Source organism: Triturus cristatus, chromosome 7, assembly GCF_964204655.1.
Source record: "Triturus cristatus chromosome 7, aTriCri1.1, whole genome shotgun sequence".
NCBI lineage: Eukaryota > Metazoa > Chordata > Amphibia > Caudata > Salamandridae > Triturus > Triturus cristatus.
Window position 1 is genome coordinate 1,524,795,528 of NC_140590.1, and position 19,221 is coordinate 1,524,814,748.

The 19,221-nt window shown below is 44.2% G+C and overlaps 1 protein-coding gene across 1 annotated transcript; it reads right to left on the minus strand.

The window, feature by feature from the left end:
• Positions 1-375: 375 nt before the first annotated feature.
• Positions 376-12,117, minus strand: LOC146812300 (phosphoenolpyruvate carboxykinase, cytosolic [GTP]). Its single transcript, XM_085619291.1, has 10 exons — positions 11,972-12,117; positions 10,310-10,583; positions 9,191-9,372; positions 6,137-6,340; positions 5,840-6,027; positions 4,804-4,966; positions 4,462-4,686; positions 4,203-4,334; positions 2,968-3,063; positions 376-1,673 (listed from the first exon to the last, which is right to left on the minus strand). Exons 2-10 carry the CDS (start codon positions 10,531-10,533, stop codon positions 1,219-1,221), a joined length of 1,869 nt encoding a protein of 622 aa, XP_085475417.1. The 5' UTR covers positions 10,534-10,583; positions 11,972-12,117; the 3' UTR covers positions 376-1,218.
• Positions 12,118-19,221: the final 7,104 nt, after the last annotated feature.

A 19,221-nucleotide genomic window follows, 5' to 3' on the forward strand; every position in this document is an offset into this window, starting at 1 on the left:
GAGACAGAGACAGAGAGAGAGCGAGAGAGAGAGAGAGAGAAAGAGAGAATCTGAGTGTAATTTCCAGGAGAAGAGCGGAAGAGTAAGTAGTGGGTGATGAGTAGGGTGACCCCACACATAGGTTAAGGAGGAAGCCAGGATCGCAGTAGTTGGGAGAATTCCAGCTTTTCCTTGGTCATGTGCCCCAGTCAAATCGAATTTTGAAGGAAATGAACATATTCCAAGACTCACTCTCTCTAATAGCCTATTTATCTTTCTTAAATGTACACAGACCATGTTTCTACATAAAATGGATTCTACAGATTTAACCCAGGTAGTACTACTAGGGCACCCTGGGTTCATGCAAAAAAACTTCAAAAGAAGAGCAAAACATTGAAAGGTTTTAAAAAAAAAGTTTTTTTAATCATTACCGCTGAGCAGTAGAGAACAAATACTTAATTTAGGCAGATATGAAATAGAAAATATTTTAAAATAGGCATATGCATTGTGCACACAATTTTCTTTAACTAAAACTTAGAAATCTCTAGTGAAATTGCTATGAAATGCATAGATCAATATAAATACACAAATGTTTTAAATATAAATATAGACATATATCCATATATTTGTCTCATCCATCATCGATCACTCATCTAACATCCAGCTAGTTGAACCATGGCTACCTGAAATAGTTACAACAAATCTTTTGCAAACATTTGACTATCCTGTTTTCAGTTGCATAATTTACTTGTTTGCTCATTGTTTCATAACCCATACTACAGCTATGGTGTCTAAATTCAATATCAATAGATGTTGATGTGAGCTCATAACGCTAACATTCCCCTTTGCTGCTTCCACACACATCCCTTCTCTGAACTCCATGAGAAGGAACTGATTTTCTGGTCAAATTGACCATTATAGGTGTTATTACATAAAACCTCAAGAATACCCGTTGCTCCAAATACATAGAAAAATCAATCATATGCCTAATAAGCAGATAATGTTAAAATTTAGTCTAAGCATTGGAGATGCAGCTGTAAAGCCCAAAACTCTATCATCGTGCCACTTCTGGCCTTGCTCCATTCGCTGAGTAATGCAATCAAATGCACATAGTATGCAGATCCCTGTAGAATGGAAATCAAGCCTGGGCAGGAACATACTAGACAGAGTTTTGAATTTCTTTCTTATTGTAAACATCTGTTTACAGTATGATTTATAAACCACTCTTTGACCAGCAGCTCACAGCTGCTTTATTCTGTTCTCCAGCTCGAGAAGCTCCCGCTCTATTTCATATGGAAGGTCAGCATTGACTTGTTCTTCAAAGTATTTCTTGATGTCCTCCACCTCCTCTTCCCAGAAGTCCCTGGACAGGTGGAAAAGCTCTGCCATGTTGACATCTCCCAGCCCTTTTAAGTTGAGGCCCGTGGCAGTGGGCACATAGCCGACGGCTGTACGCTTGGCACACTCTTCGTCATTTATCCTTCTGAACATCCACTCCAGCACGCGGGAGTTCTCACCATAGCCGGGCCAAAGGAAATTACCCTGCGCATCCTTGCGGAACCAGTTCACGTGGAAAATTTTGGGCAGCTTTGCGGCAGGGTAGTGCTCCATGCTCAGCCAGTGGGCGAGATAGCGGCCGAAGTTGTAGCCAAAGAAAGGCCTCATGGCAAAAGGATCATGCATGATGACTTTCCCTGAAAGAACAAGGATTAATGGACATGTCAACTTTTTTGTAATATTTAAGAGATTCACATTCATGAGCTATTTTAAATAACATGTTCATTCAAAAACGTGTTCACTCAAGCAGAGAGCTACTATGAGGCAGAGATGCCTGATAGAGGGCGGCTGACCTATTGAGAAACTTTAATGTAAAGGGACAATCAGTGAACTGTAATATTGCTGGAAGAGGATCAGGCCCATTTCAGTCACTGAATTTAGAAGGTTATGCTTTTATTACAAGCAGGTTAAACATTTAGCATAGCTGTCAGACCAAAGGGATAGGGTGATATACCTTATTCCCATGGGATTCTCTAAAAAAAACCACAATATTGAAAAATCATGATCCGGTGATTCCTCCTTGATGGGACATTTTGATGAAATTTACCCAGTGAATGGCTTTCCCCGGGTTCAGAAAATTACCACGCTGAGTGCCTTTCATAACCTAAAGGATTTGTTGACTCTGTTTAGATCTCAGTTCCCCTTTGCCTTAACTAAAATGTAAAGCCCGTGATGTGATCTTTAACCAACCCTGACCAATTTCCCTTCTTTTCTTTCATCCTCCTTTCCCTTTTCTTGTTCCTTCTCTCGTGTGTTGTTCTTCATTTGAGGTTAAAGAGGCAGGAGAGGGGCACCTCTCACAAATCTACCCACCTCGCCATTTCCCCTTGTTTCATCTCTCCCTCTTCCGCCTTTCCATGATTCTCACACTGAATGTTTTTTATTTCTTTTTCTGAATGTTGCCCCTACTTCCCTTCCTATCAACCTGAAAATCAAACATCCATACACCTGCTCTTCTCTTTAATGATTTCCTTACTTTTATCCCTCATTCAATCCTTAGCCCCATTTCCTCCTTTCTCACAACAGCAGTCCCGCTAGACATAGAAAAAAGTCTGCTTTGATCCTATTTCTTTTTTATATTACTGATTCCTGTTTGGCATATCCCAGGTGGTTATTGTTTACCCAATTAAACTTATAATTCATTTAATTGTAGAAATTATAATAGGTTTTTGTTAGTTCATTTTGTTTTGCTATTTTCTCCTTGAGGTCAGAAAAGTGATACCAGCATATGGTTTTGTATCATTACTCAAGAGTCCTACAAGTTGCAAATTGACTTTTGACAACTTGACGGCTGGTCAATTTGGCTCAGTTTGATGCCGTCATATTGACACTACATGCCATGTGTTCTTAAAATTGACTTCCATTGACATTGGCTTTCTCCAGCTGCATGAATGTCCTTGTATAACAATGTGCAATAGAATTCTCAATTACCTTTGTGCTCTGCTGCTGCTGTTGACTCGGATCTCATGGCCGCCCCCACAAAGACTCCATGCTGCCAGTTCAGTGCTTCATAGACCAGAGGTACACCTGCAGATCAGAGGAGGCAAGTTTAGAAAGTTGTATTAGTCCTACAATGTCCCTTTTCTTTTGCATTTTATAAACAGAACACTGAATGTACCCTACCATGTTACGTCCAGATAATCATGTTTTGGTTACTTCATCTTATAGAGATGATCCCTATATAGCACTGACATTCTTCTAAAGTTGTTTCAGGGCACTACAATAACCCAAAAGGATTTAATTTAACAAGTGTAGGTCACACAGACATGGATTTGGGAGATATTTTAGGCCTCAACATTAGACAAACAAGAAGGGTATTGTGTACTGTTGTGAAAGTGAGCTCATTTACTTCTGTTTACCCTGGAGGATAACCGGACATTTTCCTGCACACAGGATAGAGTCGGCTTCCTCCTCCCCTAAATGTAGTTCTATGGCAAAGTAAGATGAGGCAATCACATGGAGGTCCACCAGTAGGAGACAGCTGATACCCAATGAGAGCCACAAAAGATGTGAGGCAGCCAAAAATCTATGTATGGGACCTAACAATGCCAAGAGTGCTGTATAAGTTGGTCTAGGGGCACCACATGAGGTTTATAATGGGTAATGCTGCTTTTCAGGGGATTAGGACATTAACAATTGGCTTGCCCAGTTTAGGTCACTTTGTTAAAAACAAAAGGAATGTCATTTGGAAATGACTCTATCAGACTTTCGATGCAGAGGTCAGGTGTCTGTATTGTGCATGTTTCCAATGAGCCCTATATGAAGAGATACCAAGATGGGTCTTTCAGAGATACAGACTTATACCGAAAACCATTGCATGGATCAGTCAGCTTCTGATTGGAGAGGGCAAGCTTCATAACAGAAATGAAACTGGCCGACAACAGTCTACGAAGAGTAATCAAAGACAGAGGTGGAGACCAACGTAGCATCTTGGTTACTACAGTGCTCATATTCCCTCAAAGATACTTGTATAAGGAAACCCTACTTTTAAATTCTGCATATTAGGAAGTGTATAATGATTTCTGTAAGGAGTAAATCATGTTCTACATGGTTATTTTATGGCCCATTTCAGTAGATGATTTAACACATTTACATTTAAATAATGATTATCTGAACACCAAATGCCAATAACGCCTACAGCACAAAGTTTTTTTTCCATTTGTTACCTTTGGGCCTTCGTCCTCCAAAAATAATGCCCTCAATAGGCACACCTTCAGGAGATTCCCATGCCGGATCAATGATGGGGCACTGGATGGCGGGAGTGCAGAAACGGGAATTGGGATGGGCGCAAGGCTCATCTGGAAGGGAAGAGCAATTGTGAGAAGGTGTAATAACTATCGATCAAATCAGATCATGTCTGATCAAGATAGAACTGATTGAGAATATGTATGGAACAATCCATAACCATGGCAGTCCCTTCCTTACCACTCTCCGGTGACCATTCCTTGTTCTTCCATGATGTCAGTGTCACCCCAGGTTCTAGGATATCTCCGATGCCCTCCCAGTAGATGCCTCCATCACTGGTCTCCCCAACATTGGTGAAGATTGTGTTCTTCTCGATGGTCTTCATGGCATTTGGGTTTGTCTTGACTGATGTTCCAGGAGCAACACCAAAAAATCCATTCTCTGGGTTAATAGCCCTGAGGTGACCTGCAATACAATGAAGTCAGTGATTAGAAAGGAAAGAAAGACTTACACTGAGTGTGGTTCACCACACAATGTACATTCCAGTAGGTTATCTTGCAGCTTTAGATGGAGGCTGCTTACCTTGTTCATCAAACTTCATCCAGGCAATGTCATCTCCCACACACTCAATTTTCCATCCAGGCAATGTTGGATTCATCATGGCCAAGTTGGTTTTACCGCAGGCGCTAGGGAAGGCGGCTGCAAAATATTTCTTCTCACCCTCTGGATTTGTGATGCCCAATATCTATGATAGATAAAGATATGTTTTCTTACTGGGTGTTTCAAACATATTATTACACCTAATGGAGAACTGTTCATTAACACAGAAGTTTATGTCCTGTTTTCCGACTAATTGAATATGAAAATTAAACACTAGAAATGTCTCTGAATATTAAATCTGCTACATATACATACCCATCACCACCTATGTTTACAGACACACATGACAGTCATTTTTAGAGTTTTAGATACTTTTTAAATCTCTTCTCATCTTAATGGGTGTTCTAGGGTGGACAGCATGGTGGTACCTGTGTTGCTGGTGCTGCACCATAATTGTCTGTCCTTTTTCCCTCTACTGCACGCATACTCTATTTCTATTGTCTCTCCCGCATTTTTTGTTTTGTGTCAACGCAATTCCCTGGACTTCCAATTTCTTTTTTTGATTTCCACCATCCTTGTGCCTCATATGTCCTATTCCCCACCCAACAGCATCTCCTGCTTCAGATTTTACATTTGTGTTGCTTTCTTCAGATTTGTTTTTCTTTATTACTCTGCATGCTTCATTTTGTAAACATGCCACCACTTGTACAAAGTATTTTACCAAAAATAAAAATAGGCGTATTCTTAGCCTAAGCTCGTTGTACTTGTCGTTACAAACCATGAGACTTTATGTCATCATTTCTAAACATTGTTTGTGCCATCCTTACAATATGCATTGTGCCACAGGACTACCAATTTTGGCATTGGATTTGTCTTGTGTTTTGTGACCTGATTTCTTTATCGATTTGTGTTACATCACAATTTTCATAACAACTGGTGGAAAATAAATAAGGGAGTCATTGGAATTATTTCTTATTGAAGTTGTTTGTCTATTGGTGTCGATATAACCATCTCTTACCAGCATGTGTTCAGCTAGCCAGCCTTCCTCCTTGGCAATCCTGCTGGCGATCCTCAGCGCAAAGCACTTTTTCCCCAACAAGGAGTTCCCTCCGTAGCCGCTGCCGAAGGACACGATCTCTCTGCGTTCAGGAACGTGTGCGATGAGCGTCATATCTGGGTTACAGGGCCAGTTGTTCACCAAGGGTTCTGTAGACACACAAGAAGATGCCTTACTAATGCGCCTGGACTCACTGGCCGCATGTCAGTTTAGGAATGGGTGTGAGGGAATGACCACAAGACCACGTCACTAACGTACTTTTCAGTGGTAAGGGGCAGCCGACCGAATGGAGGCATTTCACAAATTCGCCATGGCCCAGGGCTCTCAAGACGTCGGTGCCCATCCGGGTCATGATCCTCATGCTGGCCACGACGTACGGCGAATCCGTCAACTCAATCCCAATCTTGGACAGGGGCGACCCAATGGGACCCATACTGAAAGGGATGACGTACATGGTGCGACCTATAAAATAAGATATGTTCAAAAATGAAGGAAGGTTGCAACAGAGGTAACATTATGTAAAGAAAAGAATTTACATACAGGAACATCCTGTAATGTAACCTATGACTTCCATGAACTAAGTGACTTTTTTTACCGGATCAAATATACAATTATTGATAAACGCTGTAATTTATCAAAATGAATGTATTTTGTAAAAAGAAATATTGAGGAGTATCGAAGGGTAAGAAGGAGAGCTATGTGATTGTGCAGGGGGGCCATTCTCAATATAATCCTGACTTGTGAATCACAACCTTCCATTAAAACTGACCAACTTTTGGCTTCTCGTTGAGTAATATGGCTCATAAATTGTGATTCTCGTGCCAATTAACAATAATCTATAAATATAATGTTACATATATATAGGGCTCCCGGTTTTAAGGTATTTCTTTTTTTTTATATTTCTGTCTGTATTAATGCATATTTATTTTTTTGCTAATATTATCTATATTTACCCATATTTATTTTGGGTTTCGTGAAAAAATGTATCTGAAATTAGTTTATTTCCACATTTATTTCATCAATAAATATAAACTCATGTTTGAATACCTACCAGGTTTCAATGCTATGAACACACGCAGAACATAAATCAATACACTTAACTGAAAATATCCAGATTTCAGTATCAACCTTGCGCATATCTACTGCTGTTTAAGTCTCTTTACTAAAATTAAATTCTTTTTTAACCCCCTTCCCGATCAATCCACACAGCTATTGATCTGGCAGTCATGGCAGACAGACTGTATTTTGAAAAACTCAAGGAGCAACCAAGTTTCATTTTTTTTCCACTTTTATAAATAAATACAGACAAGAAAATAAATGTTTGTCTGACTATTTATCTGTAAAAATCAGTAAAATCGGGAAACAGGGAGCCTTACATATCTAGTTAACTTAATTATTTTCCATATTCCACCGCAGTCTGTTTTCTATGTCTTTTTATTGCGGGTTTATTGTAGCATGTTATTTAGGTAGCAAAGCCCCTGTACTCACTACAGCACTATTTATGCACAATATGACATATGAATGGAAGTGAGTTACTGTTGACTTCCATGAGGAAGACAAGAGTACTCTTGGTATACTGCTGTCCTGCAAATCAGGTGTACAAAAAGCGTAGGTCACATTAAAATCAGCCCGTGCAGGTAAAAGCGGGAGGGGGTTGAGGGGGGGATTCGACAGACGACCATGAGGGAAAATAAAAACAATATTTAATTTCCCCTCAGCATCGTCTGTCGAAATCCCCCTACCTGACCTCACCGCTCCTACCTGCACGGGCCGCGGCTGATTAAAATCTGTATTAATCGGACCATTAATTCCATCTGTCGCCCTTTAGTTTCTCTGCTTTGCTTCTTTTCCCTGTCCCTGCTAATCGAGAAATAAGCCTTGCTAACACTTTAAACACTTTGGGGCAGATTTACAAGCCCCTTGCGCCACTTTTGCGTCACTTTTAACATGGGGAAAGTGACGCAAAAGTGGTGGAAGGGGCTTGTAAATCTGTCCCTTTAATTGGTCATTAGACTGACGTATTGATCAGGCCATTTTTGTAGACTTAGGGGCAGATTTATGACGACTGGCGCATCCCTGCATATCAGCAGGGATGCGCCAGTTATTATGCGCCACTGCTGCGCCACCATGGATGCGCCGCATTTATAATGCGGCGCACCATGGGGCAAAAACGGCACAGATGCGTGACGCATCTGTGCCGAAAAGTGGCGCATTGCTGGAGTTGCGTCGCAAGCGCGACGCAGCTCCAGCAATGATCTGGGGGGCCCTATCTTTACAATGCTGCGTCAATCCTTACGCCTGCTTAAAGCAGGCGCAGGGTTTTGACGCAGCATGGGCCTAAAAGTGACTGAGTGAAATCTTGTAGATTTCACTCAGCCACTTTTAGGAGGCGTTCCTGCGCCGGAACGCCCCCACCTGCCCTGGAACACCTACATGTGGTGCAGGGCTTTACAACGTGACGCATCTCTCAGATGCGTCACGTTGTAAATACCCCGCACCATGGCGCAGGATTTGCGCCGCTAATGCGTCACAAAAGTGACGCAACGGCGGCGCAAAAGTGGCGCAAGTGCAACATAAATCTGCCCCAAAGTCTATCAAAACATTTACTTGCTCGCTTCCTGAGTAAACTGTCTATAAGTGTAACTTATAACGCCAAAAACGTTGCAAACCGCATCCCCACTTTTTTGTTGAGAAATTATTTTCTAATCAGACATAAAAATGCTTTTTTTTTTAAGCTCTCGAGTTGTAAACAAAAAAGGAGAAATACTTCATAATGAATACACAAATCCGAATGTAGGCAACTAACTGATTATGGTAATCAACTCCCTGAAGGTCCCTGTCCCCAGGCCTGACGTTTTCCCCTACAAATCATTGATTCCAGGTGTGTTCGTCTAATCGGTTCAATTGAAGCAAAACAAGACTATAACACCCAAAATGCATTGGGCTAACACACAAGAGTGAAGGATTTGTGCGGATCTGCAATATGTACTAGTGATTTTATCTCTTTGAGACACCGCTTCATAAACTGACGTCACATCTTAATTCGACAGCCAACACCAGTCTACTTGCAACATTTCTGTGCCTTTTATATGTATGGCAAACATTTGCAATTCGAAATTATGCAAAGTGAGAAGGTGCTGAAAGCCAATAATTGACGCTCAACCAAAGATCTTCTCAGATGATAAACACATATAGTTCCCTTTATGTGTGCGCGTGCTTGAGAGCTGTACACAAATGCATGATGCTACTTGTACCGAGCCAAACACGTTGATAGTCACTGTGTGCACGTTTCTGTTTCTTTTAAACTCTCACCTTTCATGCATCCTGGAAACCGGGCCTTAAACGCCTTATCGAAGTCCTCCTCGGACATCCAGCGCCCTAGCTGGCTGGTTCCGGTCTTGGAGAGGGGCACGGTGTCCCTCTGCTCTTGAGTAACGATGACCGTCCTGCTCTCGATTCGGGCCACATCCCGGGGGTCGGTGAGAGCCAGCCAGCTGTGGAAAGAGAGGACGGACTCTTAGACAAATACCGGGCAGCTGTCCAGCCCCGTGGTGCTGCAAGGTTCATTCGAGACAACGCAAACAGAGCGTGCCAGGGATTTCAGTGAAACGTGTTTGTATTGCAGCGCAATCGAAAGATTATGGAATATTTTCCAATTTCCATGTTTTATTCCAGATTTTGCAAATTGTTAGCAAGAGCTTGAATCCCTATCAGCCTTCTTTCATGTACTGACGCTATCCTGCCTTTGAGATATATCTTAACATCTACTAGCCACCAGTTACATCCTGAATTCAGTGAGTAGCCCACGGTGTGGTGTGGGAAGAACCTATTTACAACATACCAGGATCAGATTGAAGTCGGTATCACTCACAGGAGTACCTAATACCAGCAATGGTTCAGCAGGTGCAGTGGCACCTGGGCCAACTGAACCCTGACCATTGCTCTATTTTACTATTCAATCAGAGGACAGGATGGGACATTTTTCTTGTTTGAATCTAGAATGATGCCACCCTTCATGCAGCTCGGCCTCATACACATTTATGGCTATTGTGCAATCAGGAAAAACGTTCATTGTAACATGCAAAAGACACAATTATTTGGCTGTCATACAACTACTCCTCATCGAGTCAACCCACGGTTTCCACAGGTTTGAATCCTCATAGCAAGGGAAGAAGCAGGTATGTTTTTCTAAATATGTAGAGAGTGAATGATGGAGTGAGTGCACGAGTAAATGAGTGAGTTAGTATCCATCCATCAACCACCATCCTACTAGGCCATGTCTAGGTGTCAGGAATGCGACTGCGAAATGACAAAGGTTATGAAATAAATATGTGTTTGTAAAATACAGTTCACCCGCTGACCACCCCCTAGCCGACCACCCACCACTGCCCTCATTACCGCCTCCAACCGCAGAGGGCGCCCTTCACTCACCAGTTCTCATACTTGGTCAGCCTCTTGACCATGCCGCTCTCCTCCATGAGCGCCAGGAGCCTCTCGTTCTCCCCCTCGGACCCGTCACAGATGTGGATGCTCTCCGGCTGGCACACCTTGGCATTGCCCACCACAAAGGCCCTCACGTCTGGGCTCAGGCTGTTCAGGTCCCCCTGGACCATCCTGCTGGTGATCTTCTGCTCGGTCTGCAGCAGGGGCGCCATCTTAGGAGAGACCGATGGTCGTGTCAGTGTTTGGAGAGTCTGAAGGTAAGCTATGGGGGGGGAAACGTCATACTCAGCAAATTCTCTACACATAGTGATTATCAACTGATTAACAATGACCTAGACTTATCTCTTCCAATTACTGGAAGCCAATGGTTTTTATGTATCTAACTCTGTACCATTTAAACATTTACATAAATATGTAAATAGATGCTATCCCAGCTAGCATGATGCACAGAAGCTTGTCATTCTGTAAGACTCAATTTATAACTTCAGGTTGTGTCACCGAACCAACATAAATGCTCGAAGCCTTTGGGTAATCAATGACTCTGAATTCAGTATGATCCCAAGATTCCTTGGGAATTGTACGTCAAGCATTCTGCAATTTAAGCAGATCCTCGCGACTATTAAAGTGTCCCTACGAGCCAGGAGGGCCTTGTTCTTGCAATACTAAATGACAGTCAGTGGCAGCCCAGGCTTGGCCGCCATTATGCCCTGGAATTCCTGCCACCCTGTTATTACCAGGGATCACTCCAGTATCTTCTTGCCATCAGTCAGGAAGTGTCTGATGCCAGCACTTCACTACTACTAACTGTGCACCATCACCTCGGTGGAATGTGTGCATGGAAAGGAATTATTTAGAATACAGAACATGGCTCTGCTTTTTGCTTCCGATAGCAGCACGTCTAGTGCCTTCGGTTCTCTTCTTGTGCTGTCATCATTAGATGAATATTCATGGGGTTAAGGGTTACAGGGCAGTGGATGGTCCATCCCAGCCTATGAAACTGCTGCTACTCACTTCGTGTGCCGCAGAGCGGGGACCACCAGGGAGGGGCAGTGGAGTCGTCCGTCCCTGAAGTTCTGTCTGTGAAGCCATGAGATCGAGGTACAAATCCATTCTGAACCAATAGATCACTTTGTGATATTCCCCTGTCGCAGGTTTCTTCTCTGTTAATAATGGGATTTCATCGAAATATGCAGAATCCCCAGTGTTAAGACCCATATTAAAAGGTAACATGCATATTTATCAGTCCTATCTGTATGGCTATTTAGATTGTGATATTTCACTGACATACTGTGAAATCAGTCCGGATTAAAGCAAGTAACTGAGGATCAGTCTACAGCGCTATGAGACATCTTTGGAAAAATAGGAGACGACTGTGCACAGTGCAAAGAAGAAAACTGTACCAAGAAAGAAAAACAACATATACAATCAATCAAATGGTCCTACACACCTCAATGCATCGACACACAACTGCGAACAGACATGACATCTGTAGACAATATTGCACACCATTTTCTGGAACGTTCCTTCAATAATTTGTGTAAAATAATGAAGACATACAAACAAGATGGACGGTCCAGGCAATTAGCCTGTTAAAGCAGTCATAGAGGAAACGTCAATGATGATGAAGCAAACTGTCTGAATGGCACTTACTGTTTCTTTAAGTGAGGGTGAAGAATGAATTAACTCTGCCGTCGGTTTCTTGGCTGGAAATGTTCTTCAAGATTTGGTTGGTTCCTTCTGGATTCGTTGAGTCTTTCTTGACTCTCTGAGTTCTTCCTTTGCTCTTGAAGTTGTGTTCTTTGAAGATGCTCCGGATGCCTTAAATAGCCGTCAATGGGGAGAGCCCCTCCCGCCACTACAGGTGAGGAGAGGAGGCAGGTCTCCCACGTCATAAGGTGTCTGTCCCACCCCTTGGAACTAGTCCATAAACAAGCGTCATCAGAAACCGTTCGCAAAAGAGTAAATCCCTCAAGCGGGAATTAATGATTGATCGAATTGTTGACTGCAGTCCAGTGTGTGCTTTTTTTTCTGCTGGCAGTTACACAAAATTAGACGTTTACACAACCTGTTGTGCATTTGACCTTTGACCTGCGCGAGTCCTGGTGACAGAAGGCTCGGCTATTTCTGCATCGCTGGTAGGAACCGGAGCTGATAACAACCAGCCTTGGTTACCTGCAGCCACCGGTGCGTCATCGCGCATACCAGAGCAGCACAGCAGCGCATGCGCAGGAAGGTGCGTGGTGCTTGTACCCTGGAGGCTCGATTCAGGCGTGTTTGCTCACCTTGTACATGTGCGTGGACTCAGGCTAAAATACAGTGTGATGCTGAAAGAAACAGAAATATGATATGTCAGCAATTTTAAAGAGCAGGGGGGCCTCTCGCAATGCTGCATCAATTTGTGCAGCAAGTGCAGTGGCACCGGAGCTGAGCGGCCGGAGGGGCCCACTGCACTCTGCTTATTACTGCATTTTATAATTCAAACAGCAGACAGTGTGCCCTTTTCCTTCATTGCACTAGGGCCCTTGACACAGTGTCATGAATATGTGCACAATTGTATTGTATTGAATTGTAATTGCATTTATATAGCGCTTATTACCCCAGACCAGGTGTAAAAGCTATTTTTTGCCGAGTAGCACGCTACTACGGAATCCATAGAGGGTTAGTGGTCAATTAGTATAGTGAAATATGCAAGTAATTTGAACGGTGGATATGTTAGTCAGTTTTTTGGATTGAGAGGGATAGTGGAGGGATAGAAGAGGGAAAAGGGTTTACATTTATATAGCGCTTCCTACCCCTGATGAGGTGTTGAAGCGCTTTTTCGGCGAGTAGCACGCTACTCCGGAATACATAAAGGATTTGTGGTGAATCAGTATAGTGAAATGCGCAAGTAATTTGCGTGGTGGATATGTTAGTCATTTATTTGGATTGAGAAGGATAGTGGAGGGATAGAAGAGAGAAAAGGGTTTATATTTATATAGAGCATGCTACCCCTGATGAGGAGTTGAAGCGCTTTTTCGGCGAGTTGCACACTACTCCGGAACCCATAAAGGATCAGTGGTGAATTAGTGTAGTGAAATATGACATTCATTTGAGTAGTGGACATGGTAGTCTGTTGTTTTGATTGAAAAGAATAGTGGAGGGATAGAAGAGGGAAGGATTTCGATTTTTTTGGGGACCTCACAGCAGTAGGAGGAGACTTGGGATGAGTAAAAGGGAGGTGGAAGGGGAAGAGTCAGAGGGAAGGGTTTAGAAAGGCTTGTTTGGCGGATCTAATTTCTCCTGCACTGTCCTGAGTTGCCTAGCTCTCTTGCACGAGGCTATTGTATGTAACGTTGATTTAATGCTGCGATGGTTGGGGAAAAATCAATAACAATTCTTAAAAAAAAAAAAAAGAAAGGCTTGTTTGGCAGATCTGACTAGTAAAAGAGATATGAGATGATGGAAGGAGGGGAAGAGTAGGGAAGAGTCTAGAGAGGGTTATTTTAGGGATCATAGTAGTGGTATGGGGTTTGGGATGAATGAGAGAGTGGCGATATATTGATAGAGGTATAGGGTGAGAAATAGGGTAGTGCATTGGAAAAAGTCGGAGAATGAGGCTTGAGATGAGTCAGAGAGTTGAGGTAGAGGCTTTATTGAGAGTGGTATAGGGGGAGAAATGGGGTAGTGCATTGGAAAGAGTAGTAGAATGATGTTTGAGATGAGTCAGAGAGTTGAGGTACAGGAATATATTTTTAGAGTGGTATAGGGTGAGAAATAGCGTAGTGGATTGTATATCATGAATTAGAAGAAAAGTAATAAATATATAGATACATACGTACATGGAAGGTATATATATGCTTAAAGAAGGTAGTATATGTAGATTAAAGACGCATTTATTAAATTCCGGCTTTCAAGTGATGTTGTACTTTAAATTCTTTTTTTTTGTAATTCAATAGTGAAGCAATTTTAGATAAATAGTTTTTTTTACCTTGTATGTGAGAAGTTGGCCTGGTATTTGCTGTCCACTAGTTATAGTGGGCACCTTGCACCAGCCCAAACAACCCCTTAGAGGTGATAGGTTAAAGACAACCTTTATTGAAAGCTATCCTAGTGGTAGTATTGGAGAGCAGCCTTCAGGCTAAGTCTTGAAGGAGCGTAAAGCAGCTTGTTTTACCAGTCTATAATCTCATGAATGACCAAATGAAAGCATAACCACACCAGGTATATATATATATATATATAAAATATATGTATTTATTCTAAAACACTACCTACTAGTCTCTTTATGAGGCTAGAGGTCAAAGCACACAAGTAACAAACATTTAATCAACAGTAAATAGCACAGTAAACAATAGGCTCCAGGGGGAGACCGAACCATATACTAAGTAAGTGGTATAAGAACCATGACTTGACTAGACACAAGGCCTGTAGAATCGCTGGGACCACAAGGAACCACCCAAGGTAGTGACACAGGGGACCCACGGAGGACGTGTGCAGTGTGAGAACACAGCCGCGGGACTCCATTAGCTTCTATGAGGAAAGTCGCGGTTGGATTTTTAAAGGTAAAGGACACTTAGGAGTGGACTAGGACCGAACCCTCTTGGACTTAGGCAGTTCTAGGGTCAACACCCACGGGAGCACCAGAGTACTTGTGTTACCTCACCCAGGGAAGCCGGTGCATAGGTGTCGAATGGTTTTGCGTCGCATTGTTGTTTTCGATGGCAGCTTGCAGAGAAGTGCTGCTGCCGGGAAGATGAGAAGTGTCTGGAGAGATCCAAGCCTGGATCGAAGAACCTGAAAGCAGAGCGGACAAAGTCTGGGTCACCCGCCAGTGACCAGGAGCATGATAGACGAATGCCCACCGATGTCGGGTGTTTCAGGTGAAAGAGGTGCAGCTTGACTCTTCAGCCACGAGGACCAGGATGTGTTGAGGATAACCAGGAGCTGGATTCGAGCTGTCACACAAAGAATGTCGAGTGCTGTAGCGTCGGTGCCCAGATTGGACACAACAAGCCTTGGCAACAGCAACCCACTCAGGAAGGAGAAAGATGCTTCGGTGCAGACCAGCAAGGTCCCGGGGACTCCCTAAGCGATGGAAAGTCAGTGCACGTCTCGGGCAACCAGAGAAGCCCAATTGAAGTAAGAGTTGCCTTCACTGGGACCCACCAGTCAACGGACCAGGGATAACAAAGGTACCTCGAGCGGGAACACCAAGAGCGGGCTCACGAAACACTTGTGGAGTGTAGGCCAGCAATCTTCAGTGCAAAGGGTGCTCGGGGTCTGGGCTACAAGTAACCCAATGCACAGTGTCCAGGGGTTCCGGTTCCACAGTACCCACGAGGGCCACGGGTCTCAGCTTTGCTGGGGACTCGGTTCGGCCTATGGGAAGTCTGGAAACCCACCTCCTGGGTTGCAAAGTCTTTGGCGTCCGGCGGGTGCTTCGGAGATGCAGACCGAACAGATGCGTCTTTGGTGCCTGCCAAGCAGGGGAGTAACTCCTTTACTCCAAGGAAGATTCTTCAGTCATCTGGCGTTGAACAGATTGTCGAAGGTCCAGGATTCAGTTTCAGAGTTTTGTCCAGGGATATCTAAAGTCCTGTAGTCAGGGGTTCCTTCTTTATACCCAAGGAAGGAGTTGGACCTACTCTGCGGACCCACCTATAGGAGGGTTTGGAAAGAGGGGTGGCTACACCCATTTCCTTTGTCAAGTTTAGCAGCAGAGCAGGGGCTGGTAGCCCCTGCAGCAGGTTTGAACTGGACTATGCACAGGGACACCAAATGTGCCCCCAGTGCTGGACTTCAAAGTACTCTTGGAGTGCACCCACCCAGCCCTAATCCACTAAGGCCTGTCTGGGAGGTGGTAACACCTCCCTGTGACAGGAAACCTATTGTCCAGGCCTCCCCTGCCAGAGTTTTGGTCAGCAGCAGGAGGCCAGACCCGTGTCTGTGGCTGGCAGCATCCATTTTGTGATGCCAGGGCTCTGTTAGCTGGTACCGGGTATACCGGTGCTGTCATGTCTCTCCCTCTAGAAGGGTGGGATCATACTCCCACACCAGTTACTGGTGTGGGGGTATGATTCCAAGGTGTTTGACACCAAACACAACATGTTTCCGTGCAGCCATCCCAAAGTTAGCATGAGTTTATAATGCACTTAAGAGTATATGGTCAGGCTGCATCACAGACAACCCTGGAGAATAGATTCTGTAGGCTGCAGAGGGGCGCTGCTCATGCATGGGCACCCTCTCACATAAAACCAAGCACCTTGCCTTCAGGATTGATTCGGCCTGCCATAGGGGTGACTGATGGGTTTATATGTGCAGTGATAGGGTGAGGTATAGTGAACCTATATCTCAGTAAGGGGTGCATGCACCACCTTACTCAGGCTGCAGTAGCAGACCTCTGATGTCATTTTGGAAGGCTTCCCAGGGGTGGCATAATACATGCTGCAGCCCCTGGTAGGCTTCTGGGGTACCTATGTCCTGGGTACATAGCATACCATATACTAGGGACTTACAAGGGCACCCCAGGATCCAATCTGTGGTGCACCTAAGGTACAGGGAATCAATTTAGAGAGGAAGCAGCTAGGCTGGGGTCCTGGATAGCAGGGCCCCAGCCAGACTAAAGTCGAAAAACAGTGTTACATCAGCAAAAAGTGGGGGTAACCATAAGAAGAAGATCCTACTCTCCGACATTGTATATTTGTTATTAGCAGTTCAGGAAAAATGTTACATACATCAACTTTGTGGAGCCAAAGTGTGGGTCCCAACCTAGCAAACATACATATCTTTCTTTAACTGACCCCTCCAGCTTCCCCCCAGGCTCAGTTCATCATATACCAAGGAAAAGTAATTCCGCACAGCATTGCATTGGGGCACACATAGAGGACCAGACTTAACATCAACATATACAATTTGAATGAGATCATTATTGACAGCCTCCCATGACCAATTATTTTAGGGACCATCTGTGTTATGTATCTGCCCATCCCTTAGTCTACGGAGGTAGCTCACACCAGCAGCAGCAATAATTGCGCTAGCATTGCCGCCCAGGCCCTCATATCAATATCTATTCTTTCATCCCTGCGGGTCTTTTTCATGTGCCACCAATCAGCATTTATCCATTCTGCCATATCTCTCAGCCAGTCTTCAATCTCCCGGTGTTTCGGAGACAACTACCCAATCACAATACTGCGTTTAGCTAACAGTAACCCCAGGACTAGGAACCTACGACTGAGCTTTTTTTTTCTTACGGAACGGAATGAGGCCCATCTCCCTAGGGATCTCCCACCCAGTAGCCGAGTTGAGCCTTATTAGGACGGACTGCCAGAACCCGTTAATGCCTGGGCAGTTCCATTACATATGTAGGAAGTCAGCAGATTGTGTTCCACATCTAGGGCACTCAGCTCAACGCTCCAGATTTATACTTTGCAGTCTACTGGGAACCAGGTATGCCTGATAGGCCACATTGTATTGGAGAAGCTTGAACCGCGGGTTAGTGGAAGTGGTCATGACCCCCTCGTGAATCTTTTTCCAATCTCTCTCAGTAAGAGGCATCTCAAGCTTTGCCTCCCATTTACACTGTACAGACTGTATTCTTGGAGGCATCCTCCAATAGGGCCCTGCAGATATGAGAAATCAACCTCCTGCCCCCGGACATTGCTGGTAGGATTTCCAGCGCACGTAAAACAGATGGCGCATCAGGGAACGACGGCCAGACCTCCCAGGCTGGGGCCGCAATTTTTGCGAATTGTAAAATATTGTCCTGTTCCGAGGTGGAGCGTTTCCGAGGTGTCCGCAAGCATAATACATTTTTTTCTTGGGGTGTAGGTCCCCCAAAATCTCGCAGCTGCTCTCTCACGATTTATGTAGGGTCATGGATCTTTCGATATTGCTGAATGGGCGCAGTGCCCAAATATTTATATCCGGTGCAAACGGAGCCCTTCTCAATATAGCCCAACCCCATCATCAGTACCTCTGGTAGGGAGTACCCACCGCACGTGCCCTTCAACAGTCTGCGTTCCCAGTCGTCATTGCCATCCATCCAGTGCGCCACGTGCTGGTGCTGCGCCGCTAGGTAGCAGTACCCTAAGCGCGGTACCTCAAGTCCACCCATCCGCCACTTGCGTTTTAACGTTGCCAAGCTTACTCATTTCCTCCCAGTGTCCCAGAGTAATTACACTATCAATTTCTCCAAGTCTGAGAAAACCCACCAATGTATATTGTACAGGGTGCTGTGAAAGAGATAAAAACACCTAGGGAGTACCACCATTTTGACTAAGACAATTTTACCCATCAAGGACAATCTAACAGTGTTCCAAAATGTAATGTTGCATTTTAATGTATCCACTATCCTGCCAATATTTGACTCCTCAAAGTCTTGTGCTCCGTTTGTAACACGGACACCCAAATACCTGACCTTCTTGGTCTTACATGGTAGAGCCAGAGGCAGCCGATCCACCTCAGACCATCCTACCAGTGTCCCCAAAGAAAATAGCTTGGGTTCGGAGCGATTGATGCACAATCCAGTATGGTCGCCAAATTCTGCCAGGATCTCCAACTTGATAGGGACCGAGGGACCAGGGCTCTGGAGATATACCAATGCATCGTCTGCATAACGGGACACCACATGTATGTTGTCCACTGTCTGTATTCCCCACCCATGTAGCATCACCCTAAGGTAGCAGGTGAGAGGCTCCATGGCCACTGCGAAAAGTAGCGGGGATAGGGGGCATCCCTGGCGGGTCCACCGACTCAACACAAAGCTCAGAGACACCGTCCTACTCACTTGCAGTCTGGGCGAAGGTCCTCTAGATAGTAGTTGCACCTATTTCATATAGTGGTCTCCAATGCCTACTTTACGTAGTACTTCTCAAATAAATTTCCACGGTAATGAATCGAAAGCTTGTTCCATATCCAGCAAC